This window comes from Electrophorus electricus, chromosome 9 (genome assembly GCF_013358815.1).
Source record: "Electrophorus electricus isolate fEleEle1 chromosome 9, fEleEle1.pri, whole genome shotgun sequence".
In the NCBI taxonomy this organism is placed as follows: Eukaryota; Metazoa; Chordata; class Actinopteri; order Gymnotiformes; family Gymnotidae; genus Electrophorus; species Electrophorus electricus.
Window position 1 is genome coordinate 22,421,989 of NC_049543.1, and position 24,492 is coordinate 22,446,480.

Consider the following 24,492-nt stretch of genomic DNA (forward strand, 5'->3'; position numbering starts at 1 on the left):
GCTTGCTCACTGCAATCTTCCGCCTACTGCTTGTTCTGATGGCCAGAACTGCAATCATACCAACTCTCTCACACTGCTGCATTCTGCTAATCTATTTTCAGCTACTCATGGTCACATGTTGATTTTATTCACTATTAAGTAAACTGGTCTCAGATCAGTCTAGTGGAGCATCTCCCACTGCAGTAAACCACTTCTACTGGCGGCCAGTGGTCATGATGGTACCCATGACGATAACTGATGATACCTGGTTATCTTTTGGAAGTGATTTCATTTAGTTCCACTCTTAATCACACCATTGTTTTCTTCTAACATTAGAGTTCACTCCTGGTGCCTTCTTAAACACGACATTAGCCATAAGGCTGTGCAGGTTTAGTGCTATGATGTCGTAATGGTCTGTTCCTGCAGAGCCTACATAAGGACAGTTTTGAGTACTGTCACAATTACATACTGCAGTGCTTGAATGTCACTGTCCTGTATTACAAGATAGCTGCTGATTAACCATGTAGCTCATGTCTTGTGGCTTAAAACACTGTAATTTCCCATGCTTGACTTTTACCCTCAAGGGGCATCATTGATGTGACTCAGCCCAGGATCATACACTCACAGCGTTGGTGACACTGGTTCAATAATAAACGGTTGCTTTGTTCATGTATCTCATCTTGTATTGTACATGAACTTGCTTTACTTGCTTTCCAGAATGCATTTACTGAGGCTAGAATTAGAGAGAGAGAGAGAGAGAGAGAGAGAGAGAGAGAGAGAGAGAGAACACAGCTGCTCTAATGTGCCAGTAGCTGAACCGCTTGAAGGCAGAACCTGGCTAAACACAGTTGCCAGTGTCTGAACTGTGGCATCCCAATCCAGTCTATTTAGTGGACATCTCCACATATCACTGTAGGCCATTTAGCAGTATATTCTGAGCTCTGGGAAGTGCTGAAACACTGATACATTGGACAGCCACAGTTTTTCTGATCGTTTGACTGCTGTGCTGATGTTCTGGACCTGCGAGGCTGACGGTAATGATAATAAAGCAAGTGCTCTAACCAGTCCCCTTCTCCCGCCTGGGCGATGACTCCTTGTGTCCTGCTTCTCCTCAGGATCCGATCACAGTTCCGAAAATGAGTGCAAACGAGAAAAGAATAAAAAAAAAACCCTGTGAACTGATCATGAGATTTAGAGGTGGATATGCAGCTCCAGATGCTGCCTGTTGGCCTTTCGGCCAACGGGCAGGTCTGGGTGTGCGTCAACTGCCCGTGCCCGTCTAGTGGATAGGTTCTCTACAGGCCTCGTAAGCAGATGCCTTGGCGTGTTCATTTCCAGGATCTGCTGCCATGCAAAAGCCCTTCCAGTTATTCTGGTGTTCATTTAAACCTCCTGACATTGCTTTTAAAAAATCCATCACCTTGGTAACAAATACTTGTTATAGAATGGACCGACGCATACATAATTTAGTTAGAAACTCATTAGTATTCATGAAACCCCTCCCTACCTTCCCCTGCTTATAGGCTCGTCATGACATGATGTAGGCATGGCTGCCGAAGGCTTTTAAGCTGTTGATTTCTAAGACGCTGAAGACTCTGATCCGTGTTTTGACTCATTCTTGATAATTACCACTCGGTATTGAAAAAGATATCTCTCTCTCTCTCCCTTCTTTCACTCTTTCTTCATTCTCCTCTTTGTCTTTAGCCCATTTTATAATTTTTGCAGTTACATTTGACCCTTTGGACAGTACAGGAGTGGTTGGCTGCTATCGCTATTTGCAGTGTCTTGCTAATTAGTAACTCTCTTGTTGAGTTAAACCCTCTGTAACGTGATGGTACAGAATGAGGCTTAATAAAACTCACCAGTGCTGAGATGAGTGGGTTGGTTGCTGCTTTTGCAAATCAAAATCAGAGGGAGAGTGAGGATGACTGAACCCTGCTACATTTCTGGTTCCTCCTCATTCTTCCCCTCGTCATACTCTTCTTCATCCTCCTTGGTTTTATCGCTCCTCATCCAGAAGTTACTGTGGAATGCTGGGATCGTATCCCGCCGGTGACCACCAGCCTGCTGTTCTATATCACCATTTGGAGAGAAAATTAAAATTGAATTCGGACGTTTTAATTAAACCCGGGGGTGGAATGTGGACTTAGGGATGAGTCTGAGAGATTTCTGTTATTGCTGCAATCAATACCCAATCTATCATGTTAAAGGAAGGAGAGTGTGTTTCCTGAGTCATTAGTTCCAGCTGGGCTTTCTTGCAGCAAGGTTCCAAGTCTTTGCTGTTTGATGTATGTTCCATAAGTAGGAATCATTACTGTTTTTTCTTTGTAACAGGCTGTCGGAATGATGAATTTAACTGTGGTGTGGAACGTTTACAGAGGGCTGCATAGGAAAATGAAATAACCTTGACAATTTATTGGAAATGTGTTTGTTGCTTTGGTTGTCCACCTGCCCCTGCAGACTTTTTTTTTTTTTTACATTTAAGTTCGTCGTAATGCACATTCATGACCTCCCTTTTTCTTTTCTATTTCCTCTGTCCATCCCTGTCCCCCTCTCCTGGTAGTGCCTGCGGACACTGGTTGGCCACACTGGTGGCGTTTGGTCCTCTCAGATGAGGGACAACATCATCATCAGTGGCTCCACAGACCGAACTCTGAAGGTGTGGAATGCGGAGACGGGGGATTGTATCCACACGCTGTATGGTCACACCTCAACTGTGCGCTGTATGCACCTCCACGAGAAGAGGTAAATGCTTCAAGCAAATGACATCCTGTCACACTGGGGTGGCAGGGGGGTCAGTTTAACCTGGTGTATGATTTGCTGTGTGTGGAACATGGAGCTGGATACTTCACACTGACCCCACCCACCAAACCTTATGCCCTGCGTGCACTCCTTTTATGGGGGAGATTGAGGGAGCTTAGCATACACGTCGGTTTCAAATGTGCAGGCTATATGGCTCTGAACATATACAGGCATTGGAAAACTGGGAAAAATCATTTCCTCTCTGCCTGCCTACTCTAACCCCATGTTCTGCAGGTATGTGCATCCTCTGGATTAAGCCCAGCTGGGTGTTGTGTAGTCTTTTAGGGAAGGTCATTTAGTTCCTGTGACAAGCAGAGGGCAGCAAACCAACTGTCGAACCCTATAGGTGATAAACATGTGCCCTGACTGCCAGACCAAAGGGCCAGCTCTCTGGCATAGCAGCCAGAGCTCCCATTTCACCTGCCTGAAGTGATGGGCCCAGTCACTTTAACCCCCCTTCTTTAGAGCTCTGTCACCACAGTACCTCAAAACACTTTGTGCATGTGTCTTTTGTATCCATAGTTACAAGATTTATGTTACAAATATACGCAATCTACTAGCTGGTCCACTGGTCGACCACCATTGATTTGGGCACTAAACCTTTTTGTTCGTCTGCATTTGTGTGCGTCTCGCTCCCCCAGGGTGGTGAGCGGGTCACGGGATGCCACCCTACGTGTGTGGGACATCGAGACGGGACAGTGTCTGCACGTTCTCATGGGCCATGTGGCAGCCGTCCGGTGTGTTCAGTACGACGGACGCAGGGTGGTTAGCGGAGCCTATGACTTCATGGTTAAAGTGTGGGACCCTGAGTCCGAGACCTGCCTGCACACCCTACAGGGTCACACCAACAGAGTCTACTCATTACAGGTGACAATCGCACACACACTTTATATAACAGCATTGATCCAAACACACTGTGTCTTAATGGATTTAACTAGCCTCTTAAGAGTGTCTCATATAAATATAATTCCTCTGTGCTAATGGCTATTCGGGTCTGTATTTAAAAGTTGTTGAGGGTGTGCTCAGCTGTTCAGCAGTAAGAACAGTATCCGTCTCCTCCCCTCTTCTTCCTGCTGCTTCTCCACTGCGTCCTACCTCAGACAGTGGCTTAGCCCAAGTCCACATACCGGGCCGAGGCGTTCGCCTTTCCCTACTCACACACACCAAACCCAGCTTAGCAGCGCACTCGCACGGGGTTCTCTAATTACCTGGTGAGTCTGGTGCGATAAGAGTGAAAACACACACACATATCTGCAATGCAGCGGGACCGTGCCTGGGAAAGACTTTGGAGTGAGAGCCCTGCAGTGTGTTGACGGCACAGAGTTACTCCTGGCTGCCGTCTAGTACCAAAAAGCAGCTTCCTGCTAGTGATGACTGTGCAGTTGTCCTGAGGGCGTTTCCTTCACTGACCCAGCAGGCCTGTTCCTGCCTGTGCGGATTATGTGACAGATCGGCCCGTGCTCGAAGTGCCTCTCGTGTTTACTGTGCTCGGGGGAGGGGTTAAACACTACGGGTGTTCAGCGTCACTTCTCGTTTCTATTTCGGGCAGCAGCACTGTAGCAGATGGGCAGATCCGTGGACCTGTGTCCTTCTGGCTCACGGGTCATTCGTGTGGAACGCAGAGTTCAGACTGCCTGTCTGAGCACCTGATATTTCCTCTACATACACTGACAGTGGTGTGGATGGTTGTGATGTACTGTCATGGGAAAGTTGTGATATCAATGTTTGCGAGGCATGTTAGCGGCGTGACCAGGTGCTTGGTCCTGATTCCAGCCCCTCATAATTCTGCTCTGTTCATTTGTGCTTCAGGTTTGTTAAGATCTTTAACGTAATTACATCAGATAATGTGATCAAATAAACTGCCGTTTAATACAATAACAGTGGGTGGGGAGTAGATGAAGGGGTTTAGGTAAACAAGTCTCATTGTTAGATGAATGAAAACAAATCCAGTTGAACCCTGCCACGTCTGCATTGGGACAGTCAGTCCTTTCCCAGCATGCAAACATCACTTGTTCATAAGGGATGAATAATGCATATATTGTCTGTGTTGCATGACAGTCATGATTGTTGTTTCTACTGCTTATTTCCTACATTAACCTTTAGTTGAGGTGGGGGGGGGGGGTGGTATGACTGGGTGAACTGATAATGCAGGATTTACATTGAAGGATCACTGAGGCCAATAGTGATATAGTTGGGAGCCTGGTGGTCATTGGCGAGATACGATCCCAGCATTCCACAGTGCAGGTGACAAAGCCATAACCTCTGGATGAGGGGTGATAAAACCAGGGGAGATGAAAAAGAGAAAGACCAGGAGCAGAATGAGGAGGAACAGCCTTCAGCAGACCAGAATGAGTAATGTCCATTCCCTTCATAGTTTTGGTTACAGACTGGCCAAGTGGCCAAGAAACTCTCAAGCGTCCTTGTTTGTATTGTGCCTTGTATGTGTCTGCTGTGTGTTTGTAATGTGTGTATACACTAAGGTAGAGGGCTGTATGTTTGTGTGTGTGTGTGTGTGTGTGTGCGCGCAGTTTGACGGCATCCATGTGGTTAGCGGCTCATTGGACACTTCGATCCGTGTGTGGGACGTAGAGACGGGAAACTGCATCCACACTCTGACAGGACACCAGTCTCTGACCAGCGGCATGGAGCTCAAGGACAACATCCTGGTCTCTGGAAACGCTGACTCCACTGTCAAGATCTGGGACATCAAGACGGGCCAATGCCTGCAGACGCTGCAAGGTGAGACAGGTGGTTAACCAGGAGAAATGAGAACTGGGAGCGCACCCTCTCTCCTTCTGTCTTCTTCCATCTCTCTTTTTCCTTCCTTTCTCGGAGGGGTGAGTGGAGTGGGATCTCAGATCATCTAGTAGTGGATGCTGTTTGGAGTTCTGCATTCATTATGACTGATGACTAGGCTTGCTGGTGCTCTCAGGTGAAAGGTTCTTGGATTGCGTGCAGATTGAAATTTTGATGAACACATCATAAGGTTTTATTATTATTTCTTCCCGCTGGCTTTTCTGGACTGAGAATCTCTTTCTGGTAATTGGCTTGTTTATGATGCGCTGCAGTGTTCAGCACCATTTGTGATGTAGTGAAAGAGATGGCTTCACCGTCATCAAAACATTTAATTTTTTTTCCCCTCTCTGTTCTGAAGCTTAGTCATATTTTTCATCATGTATGCACACGTGCATGCAGAAGTATCTTATTATTCTTGTCTCTTGGTATGAGAGACCTTGGAGTGCACGTGCATGTGGGGCTTCCCAGACATTCCCATATGAACCGAGCACTTTTGCTAACGAGGCTCATGGAACAACAGGATCCACTGAGAGGCTGGAGGGGAGGGGACGGAGGGGTTTATCTTTTTTCTTTTCTGTTTTCCCCTTCTCCCATTTGTGGCCTACATACTTAGGTCAGTGTGCCTTTCCAGTACATGCTTTTATTTGAGCAAGTATTACGAGCAATCCACAACAATACACCCCCACACCCACCATCTCATTCTGCTGAGAGGGTGATTAGGTGGTAGATGGATCACGGGGCCCATGTAAAAGAAAAGGGAGGGAGGGGTCTTGGGCTGGGTGTGGGGGGGGGGTGGGGTGATGTGTTGTGGGGGTGTCCAATCATCAGCCACCTTTGTGTGTTGGTGTGTTGTGTTTAAAATCAGTGGTTAAAGGACCTGCCATCTTTTCTTTCATGTTTGACTCCAGCCACTTCAGTAAAGGATCATTAGTGGGTTTTTTGCCTTTGAAATGGAAATGTTCATTTTAATCTTTTTTGCTCTCAAGTAGCAGTGATTCCGTTTTGGTGCATTGGCTTAAATACTTGGTAACATTTGCATAATGGGTTTCTGAGATTTATATATTTATTTCTACATTTATTTTTTTTATGGAAATTGCATATATTTGCATATATTTTGGTATTTGTAGTCTGAAAGAGAGCTTGGCGTATTTGGAGGAAATTTATTGAGAATCGCATTGTATAGAAAGACGAGTATGTCTTCAGAGAAACTTGAAATACACACAGACAGACATGGAGTGAGAGAGAACTATAGGCAGTACTGGGTTCACATTGCTGTAAAATATTCCTTCATGCAAGCCACACCCATGCTGCCACACCGCTCTGCAGTGACAAGCCTGTATATTTCCCCCACCCTGGCAGGCACTCTGGTTTAAGCTCGGCTGTGTCCTGTGTAGTGTGTGTATGTATAGCGGTGTCTTATGATGTGTGTTTGTATAGTCTGCCTGTATAGTTGTCTTTTGTGGTATGTATGTGTAGCTGTGTCTTGCGTCAGTTTAGCTATATCTTGTGTAGTATGTTCGTGAAGGCTGTACCATACCTCAAGAGCATAAAACCAAAGCGGTTATGTGCCAGTGTTTCTTGTAACCATAGTTACATGTTCGTTCTCTCTCTCTCTCTCTCTCTCTCTCTCTCTCTCTATGTGCACACAAGGTCATTTAAAAGCTATAGTGGTTTTTTTTTTTTTTGTTGTTGTTTTTTTTCAGTCTTTCTCTGTTTGAGACTTCAGAGTTGTAACCTTCTGATGAAGCATGAGTAGCACTAATCCATGTGTGTGTCCGTGTGTGTCCCAGGTCCTCATAAACACCAGAGTGCAGTCACCTGCCTGCAGTTCAATAAGAACTTTGTGATCACCAGTTCAGACGATGGCACAGTGAAGCTCTGGGATCTGCGCACAGGCGACTTCATCCGCAACCTGGTGACCCTGGAGAGTGGGGGCAGTGGTGGAGTGGTGTGGCGGATTCGTGCCTCCAACACCAAACTGGTGTGTGCTGTGGGCAGCCGTAATGGCACGGAAGAGACCAAGCTGCTGGTGCTGGACTTCGATGTGGACATGAAGTGAAGCCCCACGGGGCAGGGGAACTGAGGAGGAATCGCCGTGCTGTGGAGATAAGGGTGTGTGTGGGGAGGGGGGGCAGACAGAGGTAGGTCTCTCAAACCTGAACTGGGCCTCCTCACGGAGCTCCGCAACAGGACCCATTGCTTGCTCGCTCGCTCAGTCGTTCACATCTCCTCCTCCACGCGTTGTGCCATGCTCGTGGGTTGCCCCTTGGCAGCCATCGCCACGGTTTGGGTTCCGATTCGAACAGGGGTAGGAGCGAGGGGGGTGGGGGGTTGGAGGGACTGCTCTACAGCGATGCATTCTGGGAAGGAAGGACACAGCCCAGGAGGATGCTGGGAGCAAGGAGAAAGGGGTTGGAACGCTTTCCTGGAGTCCCACCTCCTGCAGCCTTGCACAGAGACATGGTGACTCAAGCCTGACCGTGCACACCCAGATGGACAGCTTTTGTTTTGTTTTGTTTTGTTTTGTTCTTTTCTCTCCCCCCCCACTCCATTTCCCTTCCTCCCCTTCTTTTCTGTTTCTGAACGAACAAGTCAACACTGTATGCATGACGTGAGGGAAAAACCTGATTGTCCTCGGACAGACTTGGTGAATGGTGTATACAGTTAGTGTTTAAAGGATAGAGAGAGAGCTTATACTGCAGGAGTGGTTTAAATGTGAGGAGTTATTAAAAAAAAAATTCAAACAAAAAAAAAATAATTAAATAAATAAATAAAAAAATTTCAATTGAAAGGAAAAAAAAACAAACAAACCAGGGCCGCCAGTTGTATCAGCCACGCCTCAGCCTCTCTAGTCCACAGGTCCTGCACCCACTGCTTTCCTCTGGGTTGTGGTCATCATTGTTGTTGGTATCTTTCCACTCACATTTACTTTGAGTTCAAAACACGGAACTGTGAATTCAAGTGTCATTCTTTGTTTTTACACGAGATTTTGTTTGGATTTTTTTCCTGCTGCTTCCAGCAGTGAGTCTCAGTATTAAGCTACATCACCTTTCTGCTGTTTTCTGGACTCCTCATATAGTTTGTTTTGTTCTGGTTTGGTTTCCCCCACCCCCACCCCCCCTTGTTAATTCTTTCCTTTAATGCAGAAAGGCGTATCTGGACCTGCAGTTTCCAGAGAAGGCCCTGCTCTTCTGATGTGTCAAACCAGGCTGCTCATATTGGCTCTCCTCAGTACTGGTGCTTCATGGGAGATGGGGAATTTTTTTTTTTTTTTTTTTTTTTTTTTTTTTTTTTAAACCCATATGTCCCATGGGATCAACACCCTTTCACACCACCCCACCCACCCCTCAACCACCCCAGTACGATCCATCCCAGTGGCCAAAACTGAACTTCATGCTGCTAGTCACAAACAATGATGAGGTGGAACTTTTCACTGGCTGTGACGTTTTAGTCCCAGACTAAATTCTAAAAAATATTTAAAAAAAAGAAAAAAAAAGGAAAAAAAAAGTACAAAGTTAAACAAAAATGACACAGACATGCATACAAACAAAAACAACATATGAAAACAACCGACTTTATGTTCTTTTCTTTTTGCCACTGAAACTTGAGCCAAATGTGCCTCTAGGAGGCTGAAAAACAGGAGAACGATGGCGATGAAACGTTGGATGACTTTGAATCTAATGGCAGGATGTGTTTGTGAGCATGGTTTGTGCAAGTGTGTGTGCGAGAGAGAGACAGAGAGCGAGCGCGCGTGTGTTTGAGCAAACTGTTCACACATTCCTTGGGACAAAAGATCACCACCCTGTTCTGTGGGGAAATGTTTGACCGATTTGGGAAAAAAAGGAGTGAGATCCCTTGTCATGTTTAATTAGTTAAGTGATTGAAATCATTTGTCCACATTAAATCAGAACAGAACGTTCGTACAGATGCATTGACTTAAGCGACATTCAGAAGCTCAAAAAGATAGTTAAAAAAAAACCAAACAAACAAAAACAGGAGAACTGTTAAACCCGCCATCTCGAGCTGTATGAGGCGGAGCGCAAAGCTGGTGCCGGTGTTGGTTGGACATGCTCTTGTGGTTTTTTTTTCTTTTTTTGGTAAAATGTTTCACAGCTCCGTAGGGGAACACGACACAGCAGCATCCGTAGCCAAACCTTTCGTCTCATTCTCCGAGTCACAACTCAAGCTGAACTGTGAAAGTGGTTTAACACTGTATATTACAATAAAAAAACAATGTTCGTTCTCCTGTTTTATTTTTTTCTTTTATTTATGGTCTGGTTTGAGAAATCAGACATTAGAGGTGTTTTTATTTCCTTCTTTCTTTTTTTAAATTCCTGTAAACTGCCTGGTGTAACAGACAGATTAAAAAAAAGACCTTAAAGGGATTCTCTTGGTTTGATTCACTTAGAATTTTTATTTTCTTATAACTTAAGTGCAATAAAATGTGGGGTTATTTTTTTGTTTTTCCCTTTTTCTTTTTTCATTTCAAACTACTTTTTTTTTTTTTTTTTTGGGTTGTCTTTGTTTGTCACTGTGTTAAAGTGTCATGTTTCCAATAAAGCTTCTACGGTTTATTGTACTCCTGAAGGGATAATGTTCCTTCCAGCCTGCTGAATAGAGAATGGTGTTCATGCTCACCAAGCTTGGAGCAGACACCACTGCAACACAGTACGTCTTTGGCACTTCCTCGTAGACATTTAGCTGAACTGTCACAAACGCCGCTGTACCCTGTGATAGAAAGCGCTTATGTTGCTTTCTACGAGTAATCAAGACACTATATTCCATAGTAACATGTATGATTTGCTCGTTAATACAATTACTAGCACACAACTCTATCTCCCTCTGGCAGGAGAGCGAGTTCACATGTGAAAAGGGCATGAAGGTCGAGCAAATGTTCTGAGGGTCCTTGGCCCAAGACGATAAAAGACTGAAATGACAGGGAACAAATATCGGGCATTCAGCTTCATGTAGTATGGATAGATGAGATGACTGTTCTCTAAATCACGCTGTCTGAGGAATTGACCGTGAATGAGACTTACAAAGGCTCAAGGCTACATGGTTTGCGTTAGACTGTTGCCTAGCAATGCTTCCACTCTGCGGCAAACTTCCGATCTTAAAAACAGTTTCATTTCTATGGAAACTACAGTAAGACCAAAGAGTGAAAGCCAAGAGGACTGAACCCCAGTGGGCCAGGCTGGCTGATATTTGAGCTATACAAGGTTGTAATTTTGTTATGGATCTCTGCTAGAAGCGAAGCAAAGATAAAATGCTTCAAGCGTAAAAAGTGGCGATGCTAACTTTGCGATATAAGCCAGTTTTGTTTGCCATTAACCCGCTATTATTGGGTAAGGCCTCGAAGCATCGCGCTTTTCTGCCGGGCAGGTTTGTGCGCGCGTCCTCCTGTCTCACCTGGCCGGTGACGCACCGGAAGCCCCTCTCTCGGGACGCTAATCGGCCGAGGTTTGCTCGCTCTGCAGGTGCTGATTTTCATCGTCAGCAGCGAGGCACTGCGAAGGTGAGCCCGAGTTTGTGGGGTCGGAGTACACGGAACCACAGCATGAGCTGTGAGCTGCGCTCATTTCCAGTCCTGGAGGATTTAATGTTGTCGGGCGCGTGCAAATCAGCATTCCTGTCTCGCACTCGCACCGTGCAACTCATCAGTCATGTATGACGTTTCTCATAGATGCGGTAGTGTAAGGCAAAGCCCGGTCTAATCGGTGCTATGACTCTCCAGGACTGCATATGTTCATATCTGTTGTAACTGAGCTGCTTGTTATGAGTAGGAGGAGCCACGTTGTACCAACGTGTTTAATTCACCAGTATAAAACACAAGCTTGTTCCGTTGCGATTAATGTTGTTGCGATTAATGTTCCTTATACACACACGCATTACGGGTCCAGTTGCGCTGCAACTGGAACTGGATCTGTTTGCAGATGCTCCGTTTTCTCCCCACGAGTCCCCGAGTTCTTAAAACAGGCTGCCAGGCAGCTCTGCTTCGTCTAGGATTATGTGCTTTTGTTGCCGTTTCTAATGTTGGGTTTCTTTTATTCACATCTAAAGGAAAATAAAGTCTTAAGATAGGAGTAAACAGTGGCTCACGCGGGTAATGTAGTTTAAAAATTAATTCCGCAGAAAAATGTCGCCCAACTTTGCGAGTCTCTCGTAGACTGCCAGTGGCACTTCAGATGAAGCGTTTTGACAGACGCCTCGCCTTTTTTGATTTTCGGGGTCAGATGTCATTTTGTAATGTTCAGGGATGGAATTCCCAAAAGCACAGCAAGATAACAGCCAGAGCGCGTAGGCGTTGTTTGGGATGGGGGGGGCTGGGGGCGTGTCCAACAAATCCTGCTCACTCTACTCGTATGTGCTAGATTTGGCGGCGTGAAACCTACGCCACCGCTAGAGCATAATACTCACGTTTTAAAATTAAGAAGCTTTAGGAAACAGCACAGAACGGTTTTTTTTTTTTTTTCCAGCGTTGTGGAATAAATGTTATGTTATTCTGTACACTTTGTTCTGGCACACATTGCATTGCCGCGCTTTGTGTAAGGCTTCCTTATCTTGCAATTGTATTAATTAGGTTTGGATTCTTTAATCGTACACGTAAACACACACGTGCCACAGGTATATTTCCGTATTCCTGTAGAAGTCAATACAGTTCTTTCTAATTCTAACCAGGTCAGACTAGGAACTGACTTTTTTTTCCTGCTCTTTTCTAACAAAGTAGGTTATTCTTATTTTTCCTCAGTACATTATAATTTGAAAATGTATTGTCATGCGAATGCAGCCAGGCTTAGGGCACAGCACTCTAGGTGTGAATCATCCATTGGCACTTTTAAGAAACCAGTTCAATATGCATTTCCATATTAATATGGATCATAAATTCTCTGCCTTAATAGGGTTTAATTCAGCTGTGCTACAGACTTGGGTTCTAATGGTACCCAGGTGGTGGGGAGAAGGGAATGAGGTCTGTGGGTTTGGTGTTTTGGGGGCAGTGAGGCCGTGCGTGGAAGAGATAAAGTGAGATGGGGAATGAGGTATTTGTGATGGAGGAGCACAGAATGTTCTAGAATTGAGATGAGAAGAATGTACAAAGCTTTATATCAGCTGGGAACGCAGGATGTCTGTTCTCTACAGCTGCCTCACGGCCACGTTGATGCTGCGGCAAATTAACTGCACACTGGCGTACGGCGGCAACAGAAGTATTATCCAGTCAAACTTTACATACATAGAAACATGCACGCAATCACATAACGAAGCTCTGAATATACATTTATTCATCATCCTAATTTGATTGGTTTTCAGTCAGTGGTGAGGCTGACCAGGGGGTGGGTGGTTGGGGAAGCAGGATTTTTTAATTATTATTTATTTGTTTGTTTTATGGTCTTGTTTACAAACTGCCAAAGTGTGAAGTGTCTGCTCAGATGTGTATGAGAAAGGCTTTCAACCTGCCTGGAGCATGATGGGCAAACAAGAATGGCATAAATTTTCTTTATATGAGCTTGTTCAGGATTATCATTCTCTATATTATACTCTATAACAGAAAAACACAGAACTGATCTGTTTGACTATGTCTAGCATGTGGTTTTGAGATGACTGGCTAACTGTTATGTGGTTAATAGGCTTTACACTGTGTGCTAGTCTGGCCATATCGGTCTCTCGATCAGTTGGCCTGTCAGTTCGTTGTGACTGTTTTTACTCACGCCACTTTAAACTTCTGATTTTCATCAAAAGCTGAGCAAACTGTAGTTATTAAACACTCTACCTCATCACAGACAATAGGGTCATAACTTTCAGTTTGGAGTGTTCTGCAATCATGTTTTCTTGTTCCAGAGCAAAAAAAATAAAAAATCATTATATGGATAAAAGCAAGAATATCCTAAGTGAGACATCCTGCTGTGTATATAAATGTTTGTGAGAGGCTTGTGATAGAAATGCACCGAGTGATAAAGCTTTGTTTTCTCTGTCTTATTAACTTCATTGTTTTTGTTCTTCAGATGATGGTTATTCAGCTCCATTCACTTTTCTTACACTACATGTTTTTTGCCCTGTGGGACACGACTTCTATCTCATAGACCTGCAAACGCCTATTAGAATGCACACTTCTGAACAGCTGTAACTGAGCTTTGGTAAATTGCCAGCATATGAGCTGCTACGGTCGTCATGGAAACGGACGCTTAGGGCACCACTGATGGATAGCCTGAGAGCGAGAGGTGTCAGGATGGCCATTTTTGAGTTCGATTGCATGCGATATCTCTGATGTGTTCTCATCCCCCTCACCCATTGCACCATGGACCCTTAATTCCAGGCATGACTAATCAACCCCGAAGAGATGCTTAATCATCCATCACTCCTGCTCCACTAAACTGCCTCTGCAGCACATAACGGCAGCAGAAATCAGAAAAAACTGCTTGTGGTGTTTGGCCATGAGAGTGACCATACCTGCAGACAATGTGTAATTTCAGGAGGTTTAATCTCCCAAACCCTGCTCAACCACTTAGACAGAGAAACACCAGACATCTCCAAGAAAATACAGAGTATGACTGTGTGAATGTGTGAGTGTGAAGACAGAGCGGCTGCAAATGAGTGACATTTTCTCGCCAGGGCCTTCCGCTCTTGAGGGACGTAACATTTGGAGGCTGAGCGTTTGGAGCCAGCGTGAGCTGCTTCAGAATGACCCTGTGGGCATTCTGCCAGTTGAGCTAATTACTGCTCCGCCTCTGCCAGCTCCCACACGTGAGGGGAAAGGGCCAATGCCCACTGCTCATGTTCCAGCAGGGCTTCACTCTGCCAGCAGAGCCAGCGAGAAGCAAAGGAGAGAGAGAGACACACGTTCTCCCTTCTGACTGTCCTGCGCTCCGATTCACATAGATTCACTCGGCTTGCTCTACTGCAGCTGATGTATGGAATGGTTTTTTGTGTTTGTTTAAGACAATGGTTCCCATTGCATAGTTGTTTCTGCTCTGAGAGTCTGCTGGTTTCGTAGGACTGCATGATATAAAAGCTATTTGGCAGCGCTGCTTGGCTAACTGTAAGCCTGTGTCTGTAATTTCTGCTAATTGAGCTGCTGGGTAATCAGTGGCCTAATTGGCTTTTTGCTGCTTATTGATTCTGCTGTGACTAGTGGTCACATGCTGACCCATTGCCCCAAAACAAAACCAGTGTTTGATCTAAATGGTGGTGTTATTCTGCATAGGTCATCTCACTAATCATTAGAATCCTGCTTTTACATGTCCATGACATACACACAAAGTAAACACTGAGAGAGAGAGAGAGAGAAAACTTAACACACACACAGAGTGGAAAGTGCAGAAAGAAGATGGCTTCTTATTGGCAGTTATTAGGCACTGTAGTGAGGGACACTCAGGACAGTAATTATCTTCTCCTTCATCTGAAATCTACTGCAAGGTTCCTCCCATGAACAGTTATTACTCATAGCTTGAGGAGGAGTGACGCAGTCCTTTCAGTCTGTTGTTTTTTGTTTGTTTGTTTGTTTGTTTTTAATACAGGCAGCACAAATGGAAAACAGACAGATGAAGCCATTACACCCAAGTACATTTCAAATGCAATGGTCCTTTAAGCTCATTGTTGCAGTGGTTTGGACACCTTCCCAGTTATTGCCGTGCTTGGAAGTCTGTTTGTTTAGTGATTTTTCATTTAGAATTTTAAAACAGCGAAAAGGGAAAAGATGGGACAAACTGCATTTTTACTATTTTATATCTGTTAAAAGTGTAATGCAGTGACTGAAAGCTGTTTCTTGAAAACTTCCTAAAGTTCCCAGGAAAGCCCCAGATCTGTATAAGGCAGAGATAAGTTGTTATGTTTCATCTCTGAGTCAGAGGTAGCAGTAGCTGTTCATTTGGATGTAAAGAATTCTGACATACTCTTGTCATCCTGTTGTCCTGTAGGACAGTCCAGTCCTGCGCCTATATTTCACTGTATGAGCATTTCTCAGCTTTTATGATCTAGTCTAGTGTCTCCAGTCATGGTGGTGGGACCTGAATATGTTAAAATAGCTGAGAGGATGGAAGAGCCGTTATGCAGTAACCTATTTAAGGCCTGAAATCCTATTAATTAGAGGTGCTTGCCAGCATGTCTTAGATCAGTGATCACTATCACAGGAGGAACTGGCACTAGATCGTTCATTCTCTGAGGTGCACATTTTCTTTCTGTAATGTTCTAAAATTCTCATTGCAGTTTCAGAATGTAATAGGCCATGGCTGATAGAAGTGACATTGTGTTTCATCCCTGGACTGTTACTGTATGTGATGCTAATACAGATTTGCTGAACAAAACATCAGTCCAGCATGACTGATGGGTCTTCTGTAATAAGAAATGGTTGGTAATTCCTGTGGCCTCTGCCATTGCTGAGAAACCTTTGATACCAAGGGAATCTTGACATGTGACAGACGGCATTAACATTTTAATGTTAGCACAGCACGATGGCAAAGCATCACTGTCTTCGCTGATCTGAGCCAAGTCAGCACTGTATTGACTGAGAACCGGAGTTCACACAACGCATAAATCGATAGAAAAATAAGAGAAGCCTTCACTCTCTTTCATCAGCCACCAGGAGGATCTAAAACGCACAAACGTACCACTACAGCCATAAAAACACACTAAAGGAAGAACCAGACTTTGAAGTCGACCCCGTTCCTCTTTCTGACTTTCACAGCAAGGCACTCTGTTGTTGTCATCACTGGTTAAATTCATGATGGGAATGTAAGCAAAGCCAAAACATGCCGAATGTGTTTTCCATTGTATGGAAAACACGTTAGCAGAATACAGTAATACATACCATTCATTCAATATTTTTTTTCTTTAAAATTGCACTCCAATTCCACAGTTTCTTGTGTAATAACACTCTGTCGGCTTTGAAATTGATCCTATACTGCCTTCAGGCACTGTTTGTTGCTATGGCACCATGTTTTTACTAGAGTAAAAGGAGTCAAGACTTTTGCGGACATTGTTGAAAGTCTAGGATGTATCTAGGTTTGTCATATTGATTACAATTTCTAATGTCATTATCTGCATACAGAGGATCTGACACTGCAGTACGGTAAAGTAAGTGTGTGCGTGTGTGTGTGTGTGAGAGAGAGAGAGTGAGTGAGTGAGTGAGTGAAGGAGAGTGTGAAAGGCATGCTTTGGGTAATGAGGATTAGAACAGAGTGGATTTCTGTATCAGACTCTGCAGTTTTCTGACTGCCCAGCCTGGGTTTTACACAGTTCAGAATTGAGGATGTTCTCAGTGCTGAATGGAGAATAAAATAGGCTCAGAAACTCTGCTAGATATCTTGGGATTTATTCCTCGCCCACATAATCTGAATGATCACAAAATATGCAGCACTGTAATGCATTCAGAGTGAACCATCACTGTCGCCTGTGCTTGATAGGACAGTATATGGCAGACACAGCTGCTGTGGTCACAGCCTGAACCTGCCAGTGCAGAAGAGTCAGATCTCTCAAACTCTCCCATTAGTCCTAATCTAGAAGATTCTAGAGTTTTCACTGTGGTTCCAAAATGTAGAAGTGTTGCTACTGTTAATGTATATAGGAGTGAATACTCCTATAGGTCAGGTTACAGTAGAGCTGAGGCTCTTCCACTTGTACAGTCGCTGAGAGTTTGGGTTTGTTGCCTCAAAGGGGGAGGGAGTTGCTGCTTAGTTGGATTTTCAGTCCAAAACGCTAAAGCTACCACTGAACTCTGTGACCAACATGGATAATCTTAACCCACTCAGATGCTAATTGAATGAGAGGGTTTTTATTTTGCTTTGCTCTCTTGAGCCTGCACTTAGTCCATGCATGTGAAGTAATGAGAACAGAAGGACAAGCTAATAAAATAATACTAAAAAAAACCCCACACATTAGTTTTGCATTAGGCATCCAGGGGCTTTGTTACCATCTCATTCATCAAAGCTCAAGAGCCTGAAAAACGATGACGTCACAGCCATAACTCAGGGTATGGACATGTGAATTGGTGTTGATTCATAGAATGCTATAAAGAAAAAAAAAAAAGATAGATTGCACTAAAAATCCAGCAGCAATTTAATTCTTACAGAGTTCATCTGAATAAAACTGAACTATGTATGGTTTAAACAGAATTACAGCAAGAAATTAGCTCTCTTTCTCTCTCTCTCTCTCTCCCCCTCCCCCCCCAAACATATTTGATTCCAGATCCTGTGTGCACTACATTAATTGTGTGTTAATTACCCCATTTAGATTGGCAATATCTTGTTGTCTTGTTTTTGCACATTTATTATTTACATCTGTATTAATATTGTATATTGTAGAGCCGTGGGGCAATCAGAAGATGAATGTGCCTGTGAATGTATGTACCATGGCTGTCAACATTTCCAAGACAGAGAAAAGTGTGTGCATGTGTGTGAATGATTGATTGTGCACATGTGCATGCACATACATGCACCAGGGTGTCTGAGACTGTGGTCAATACTGAAGCCAGTAAATCTTTTATGTCAGCAAGAAACCTGCACACCCGCTTCAACAGCCTTTAACACACTCTCACACTTACTCACACAAAAATACCTTCAGTTTTGTTTATAGCAATATTAAGTTGAGTTTGGATCTAATACTGAGAATGTAGTTTCCTCCAGGATCAACAAAGTTTGACTGAGATATCAATCTATCCTAGCTATCTAACCATCTAGAGGTTAGCACCCTTGTAAACATGCACACACCCTCATTCGGTCTATAGTCTATAATGTAAACCACCCATAACACCAGTGCCCTGCTCCAGCTCAGGCTTTACTCTTGCAGTATTAAAGGACCCTTATTTTCCAGCCTTGCTGTATTATCATCCATGCTGTGCTGACTGAATGTGAGAACCAGCCATATTTTCCCACAGTGCAGTAATTACAGACCCGTTGTCTTCATATCAGCTACAAAATGCTGTAACCCAACCACAAAGACATACAAATAAATAACATTCACACCCTAAATCTATTGGTAACACTGAGCATCCATTATTTCTTCCTAACCTCAGCACCTTAGCATGCAATATTAATGCCCACTAAATAATGAATGTAGCAAAACAATAGAAAATGACTTTGGTTAGGTAGAATGTCATTAGGAGAGGAGCCAATCTCTCTTCCTCAAATGCACGGACCGCATGCACTGCTTGAACACTCTATCTACCAATCTGTTGCTCACATCAAATGTCCCCAGAGCTTTTGCACTCTTTAATAGCCTCTATCCGTTTGTCCTCTGCTCCTCCGAGGGACGGGGATGATGGTTTCCCAGTGAAATGAAAGACATTATTAACCCTCTCAGGAGTGGGGGTTTCTCTATGGGACTCTAACTCTTAACTGGTTGTAGAATTATTTGATTGGTATTTTTAAAGATGGATAAATGCCATCATTATATCATCAGTAGTAGGCATGTGGCATTCCAATTCCATTAGCATGGGCAAAGTCTATGCGAGAAATCTACAAAGGATGTTTCAAACTTCATGTATGCTCGGGAATCCTAAGATTAGTTATCGGTTGTGGCTGATTAAGATTAGCAGCAGGTATAGAATTGGTTATGGGTGAGATAATTTGTTCCTTTGAGGATGCATTAGCCATCCACCTGCTGCTGACAGAGCACAGCAGAGGGCATGGTCAGGATAATTGGGTAATTTATTCATCTCTGTTTTGACAAACTCCATTATCTCTGGCATATCTGATTTCATTTATAAATGACTGACAGAAGAAAGGAGTTGTTAAAACTTAAAGAAAAATAAAGAAAATCAAATGCAGATGCAGTGTTCTTGACTTGCTGTTGGAACTTTCGTTGGCCAAGTGCTGCATGGGTTAGGAAGGGTTAAATTGCTGTCACAATGCACTTAATTTCATAATCTGTTTCACAAAGATATATGAGTATGAATACACTGAAGAATTGATGCACTCTGGGCTTAATTCAGATAAATCTCTAATTTCCTTTTTTTTCCGGTCTGCTGGTCATAATTGCATATCTGGCTCTCAGTGGTCTAGTCTCTGGCTGTGAGTGTCTGGAGCCACAAGCCCCACAGGGTGCAGGTCTACCACAGGACTTCATGGCCCAAACAAGTTTAAGGCCTGTCGAGCAAGACTGAAGGGCATATCGCACACCAGGTAAAGTAACAGCTCATCTCCAGTGTCCATGTTGTTGCTCTATCCTCGCCTGTCTGTGACTCTTTACTCTCTTTTTCTGTCTGCCTGCCTCTCTCTCTCTCTCTCTCTCTCTCTCTCTCTCTCTCTGAGTGACTGTGCTGTAATGGGGGAGGCAGCAGTAGATCATTGGGGCAGGTTATCAGGGCGCAGTAGGGCCTTCATCATTGTTGAAGCTGTGCGAAGGTCAGGCCAGCTGCCTGTGTGGAGTAGAGCTCATTGTGCTGCCCTGCCTTATGAAACCATGAACAAACACAGAAGCTACAAACAGGAGCAGTGTTTACCAAATGCAGTGCCAGACGACCACTGCTACACAGCGTATGAGGTAATTATGGAGCTCTATAGGAGATGAGCAAGGCATGAAGGGGAAAATCTAAGATATATATTTCTGCTGGACCGAGCAGCTTAAGTTGTGCTGGACTTTTTCTTGCGTAAAATCAGTTCTCACACAATGACTCAGTCAATACATCCAAATGGTGAATGCGCTCATCTCAACTGCTTCTTCTGTTTCTTTTTTGAGGAACAAAACCCTTTCCAGAAACTACTGTCGTTGAGCTCTTATGCCTCATTTAACTGGCCTTTAATTTTATTTAGGACACTCACTGAGTGTGTCCTCATATGTGAGAGTTTTGTCCCAAATGAAGGGTCTTATTAAGATGGGTAAAGGGTATAAGACCACCAAGCTTCCCGACCGAGCGGAGCCCCTCGGAGCCCTGCTGAGGGGGCTGCTATTTGTGTTGCTCTCCTTTGCACTTTGTCCCTGTAGTTCTGGTCAGCCCGTGACCACACACCTTGGTCTGTCTTAATGGACTCATTAGCACATCATAAAAGCCCACTGCTATAAAAGCAGGGACAGCACTGCATTCATTTCCCATCCCAATACCAATGTGCTCCATTATTTAATGTGATTAGACTGCAGAGAAGCCAGGTCTGTACTTTAGTTGTCCACACTCTACATGCTCACAGTTGCACTGGTGCCATTTTGGAATTACCCTGTGCCTCAATCATAGTCCCACCGTCAGTAATGCTCAGAATTACCCTGCACCTCAGCCAGAGTCGCACTGTCTGGTAATGCTCCGTTTGTCCTGACGGTCCATCGGCAGACTGGTGTGGCTCGCTGTGCCTCGGTGTCTGAGAGAAGCTGCCCTTGATGCTTAATGAACACCTCTGTGGGTCTGCCGGTAGAAAGGCAGATCTGCCCTGGGCCTGTGGTTCCTACTGCCAGTCTTGTCGGGTAATTATGAAGGCCCACCTGAGCCAAGTCAGAAGAGTATGAGCAAGAGGAGCCAAGGGTGAGTTCTGGATGGTTTCTGTGAGGCAAACACTGTGCTCTCACTGCACTGGATCAGCCCTTCCTTTTGACAGTACATTTGGCTTTCTGCTGTTATGCAACAGGGAGAATTTTTATTTATTTATTTATTTATTTATTTCTGTTGCAAAAACCTCTCATTTGTGGTGGGTCGTAAATGATGTGGGGTTCGGCAGTGACGCACATGGACAGAAATACAGTGCTGAGGTCAGCCTGAAAGACACCCTCCCAGTTACCCACAGTCGCTCCGAGCTCAGCCTGCTGACGTGCGACACACACCACGTCTCCCAGCCACAGCTCACTGCGGAGAGTGAGTCATCAGGGTGGGAGCAGGCCACGCTAGTCGGAAGTCTCGGGCCCTGTCTGCGGTGTGTCTGTGTCTCTCTCTGTCTCTGTCTCTCTCTCTCTCTCTCTCTCTCTCTCAGTTGTAGTGTTGGCTCTGGAATTTATCTTTGTACATTTGAGGCCACCTGAACATGAACCTTTAAGCAGAACACAGTGAACCTCAGTGTCTGCCATTTTTAGGAGTCGCTCTTTTTGTGCAAGTGTCTGGTGTACCACCTGTACTGAACTGCTTGCTGGGTAACTGGGTAATTAAAGTCATAGCATAGTTTCTGGGCAAAAGAGAAGTGATAGCAGGTATTTTGTAAGTTAATGTTTTTGCTGTGAGAATAACAGAGGGCATGGGAGGTATGACTGATCTCATTTCCCAGGACACAGATTTGGGGAAGGATTCCAACAAGTGGCTGAATCTGATAAATGTTTTGTGGAGGGATGTTTCCGGAACAGGTGGTGTCCTGGATGATGTAATGTTAATGAGGACTTTCTCTGCAGTTGCTGAGCTGTACTGTTTCTTTTGCCAGCGGAACAGCTGAAGACCCACATTAGAAAATGATGGAAGATGTGATGACATTAAAATAACAGCCACAGCAAGACGAAATGGGTACAGATGCATTTTCAGCTGGTCGAGAAGATCTGTGTGTCACTGTGATCCCTCGCAGAAGGAGATGGTGATCAAGTGTGTTGCAGAAGGACTCCAAGAAGACTTAGCGGTGTTCCATGTTATGAATTCCAGAAGGTTTGCAGAATTCCAGTATGTGAGACGTCCTTCCTCTTTTCTGTGTGTCTTGCCCTTGTGTGTCAGTAGGAGTGAAATCATATGAAAACTTCAGTGCTCCCTAAAGGCTTGCTGGAAGTTCTTCCACTGATATACAAGGAGAAGACTAGAGGGGACAGTACACAGCCTGCTTCATACTCTCCTGTCTCTCCTTCTAACTCTCTCTCCGTCAATGTTTTTTTTCTTTCCTCTCCTACTAGCTCTCTTTTTTGCCCTCTCTATGTTCTCTCTCTCTCTCTCTCTGACCCTCTCTCGCATTCTCTTTCTCTATGTTGACAGTAGGAGTCTCGTCTGCGGTGAGGGAGACTTGCAGCCTTCCCCCATTACTGTGCTCGCTCCGAGTTTATTTCATAATGCCACAGCGAAGGACAAGTGTTCTGACAGCTTCCCTCTCGGTTCTCCAACCCTGATTTATTTCTCCTTGCATAAGTTGTCTCTTACATAAAGGACACTTTTTTTATTTTAACATAGCTTATTTTATATAGCAATTTATATTATTTGTGATGTCATTATTCCTTGTAGTAATACAGAACCAGACCAATAAGTGTTCAACAGTTATATATATGCACAGTGTATGTGTTTTTTCGTGTATACATTGGCATATATATATATATATATATATATATATATATATATATATATATATATATATATATATATATATATATATATATATATATTTTTTTTTTTTTATTTTTTTTTTTTTTTTTTTTTTTTTTTTTTTTCACTAAGCATTCTAATAGTTTGCACCAACACTCACCAGGCATTTTATTGTGTATATTTAAGTTGCAGGTACTTTTAATAGGTACCTAATTAGGCCACTAGTTGTCTGCCTCTACTCCTGTTCATCACTGATTGGTTCCTGACCACAGGACCACTGTTGACCAGATTACTGGCAGTGGTAGTGTGTGTCGTGCTGGTATAATAGCATCAGGCACAGTAGTATTGCAGGGGGTGCACATGTCTGTGTCACTGCCGGGCCGAGGGTGGTCTGCCAAGTCGAATGATCAGAAACTGACCGCTAATGATGAGCTGAAGCGGGCTAACGCAAACTGCACTCGATAATAAATGGGCTATGCAAGTAGGTAAGTGTGGTTCAGAACGACAGGGCATTCGCACATCTTTCGGAAGGAGATTTAAAGTCACGGACTGGTTAGCAATGAGCTGCAAACAACGTTTGATATCGCACCCAAATTTGGAGCAATTATCAATAGTTAAAGTTGACCATTTGCCCAGTGGGGCACTGTCTTAGCTCTGTTTGTGGCAGTACTTTTTAATTATATGTAATTATTAAAATGAAATTTCTTGCACAGCCTCTCAGAGAAAGTTGAATCATCATCTAACCTTCTGAAGTTATACTTTCAGTGTCAACAACAATGTGTGTGTGTGTGTGTGTGTGTGTGTGTGTGTGTGTGTACAAACTGGAGGTGGTCAGAAGGGTACCTTAAAGGACAAGAAGTGCTGATATGCATCTACTGCCTCTGCGTATTCTACTGCAGCGTTTGTGTCTGCAGTGGGAGAGGAGCTGAAGTGGACGTTTGGATGCTCATAGTAGTGTTGCATCCAGGCTAACAGTGGACAGGGAAGATGGACACACTCCAGGACAGCACAGCATGCGAGGCTGCCCATGTGGTAGTGCAAATCAGTGCAAACGACCTGCGACAGGTGGGAGAGAAAACACCAGAATCAACATAGATAAAAGTCTTAAAATTTGGATACAGTTTTTAGAAAGGCTCAAAGGCAACATTAAATAGTCAACTCTTTACAAGCATACACACATTCTGCAACAAATACTGTCTGGAAGTTTCAGTCTGGCAACTATATACAGAAGGTATATTCTTTTTTCAGAGTCTCAGTCTGGACTTTCTTCCAGCTCCTGGATCCTCTGTAGTTGCCTTGGCTTCATGTCTAAAGACGAACCAGAGGGTAGGTTAACTGTTCTCTGGGTCTGTTAGGAAGGACAACATAAGTGCCCTTTTTCCAGAATGATTGTGGTCTGTTGGGCAAACCATCCTGGTGTGAGTGCATCATACAGAATTGCCTGGGTCTGCAGGGGTCACAAAGTACACTGTAGTACAAATTTTACATTGACAGCATTTAGCAGACACTTTTATCCACAGTGACGTACAATTACACCAAGTACAAATCAAGCAATTGAGGGTTAAGGGCCTTGCTCAGGGGCCCAACAACTGTAACTTGGCAGTGGTGGGGCTTGAACTGGCAACCTTCTGATTACTAGTACACTACCTTAACTGCTGAGCTTACATGGTGTTCAAAACTGGTCTGGGAGCCCCATAGCACTGCACCAATCAGAGCCCATTTCTCAAAAGCAATGTAGTGTTCAA

General features: G+C 44.0%; 1 protein-coding gene and 1 long non-coding RNA gene across 6 annotated transcripts in view; both read left to right on the forward strand.

Moving 5' to 3' along the window:
* LOC113582219 (F-box/WD repeat-containing protein 7) overlaps positions 1–10,156 on the forward strand; it is a 66,453-nt gene extending 56,297 nt beyond the window's left edge. For all 5 annotated transcript variants that reach the window (XM_027017879.2, XM_035530339.1, XM_035530340.1 and 2 more), the window contains 4 exons: positions 2,543–2,724; positions 3,423–3,648; positions 5,310–5,520; positions 7,368–10,156. In XM_027017879.2, coding sequence (XP_026873680.2) covers positions 2,543–2,724; positions 3,423–3,648; positions 5,310–5,520; positions 7,368–7,636 — 888 coding nt within the window. In that variant the 3' untranslated portion in view covers positions 7,637–10,156. The remainder of the gene's footprint in view (positions 1–2,542; positions 2,725–3,422; positions 3,649–5,309; positions 5,521–7,367) is intronic.
* An 882-nt stretch (positions 10,157–11,038) lies between these two features.
* Positions 11,039–24,066, forward strand: LOC118242026. Its single transcript, XR_004776510.1, has 4 exons — positions 11,039–11,092; positions 19,558–19,685; positions 23,662–23,812; positions 23,996–24,066. It is a non-coding gene; the product is annotated as an uncharacterized LOC118242026 (long non-coding RNA).
* The last annotated feature ends 426 nt before the right edge of the window (positions 24,067–24,492 follow it).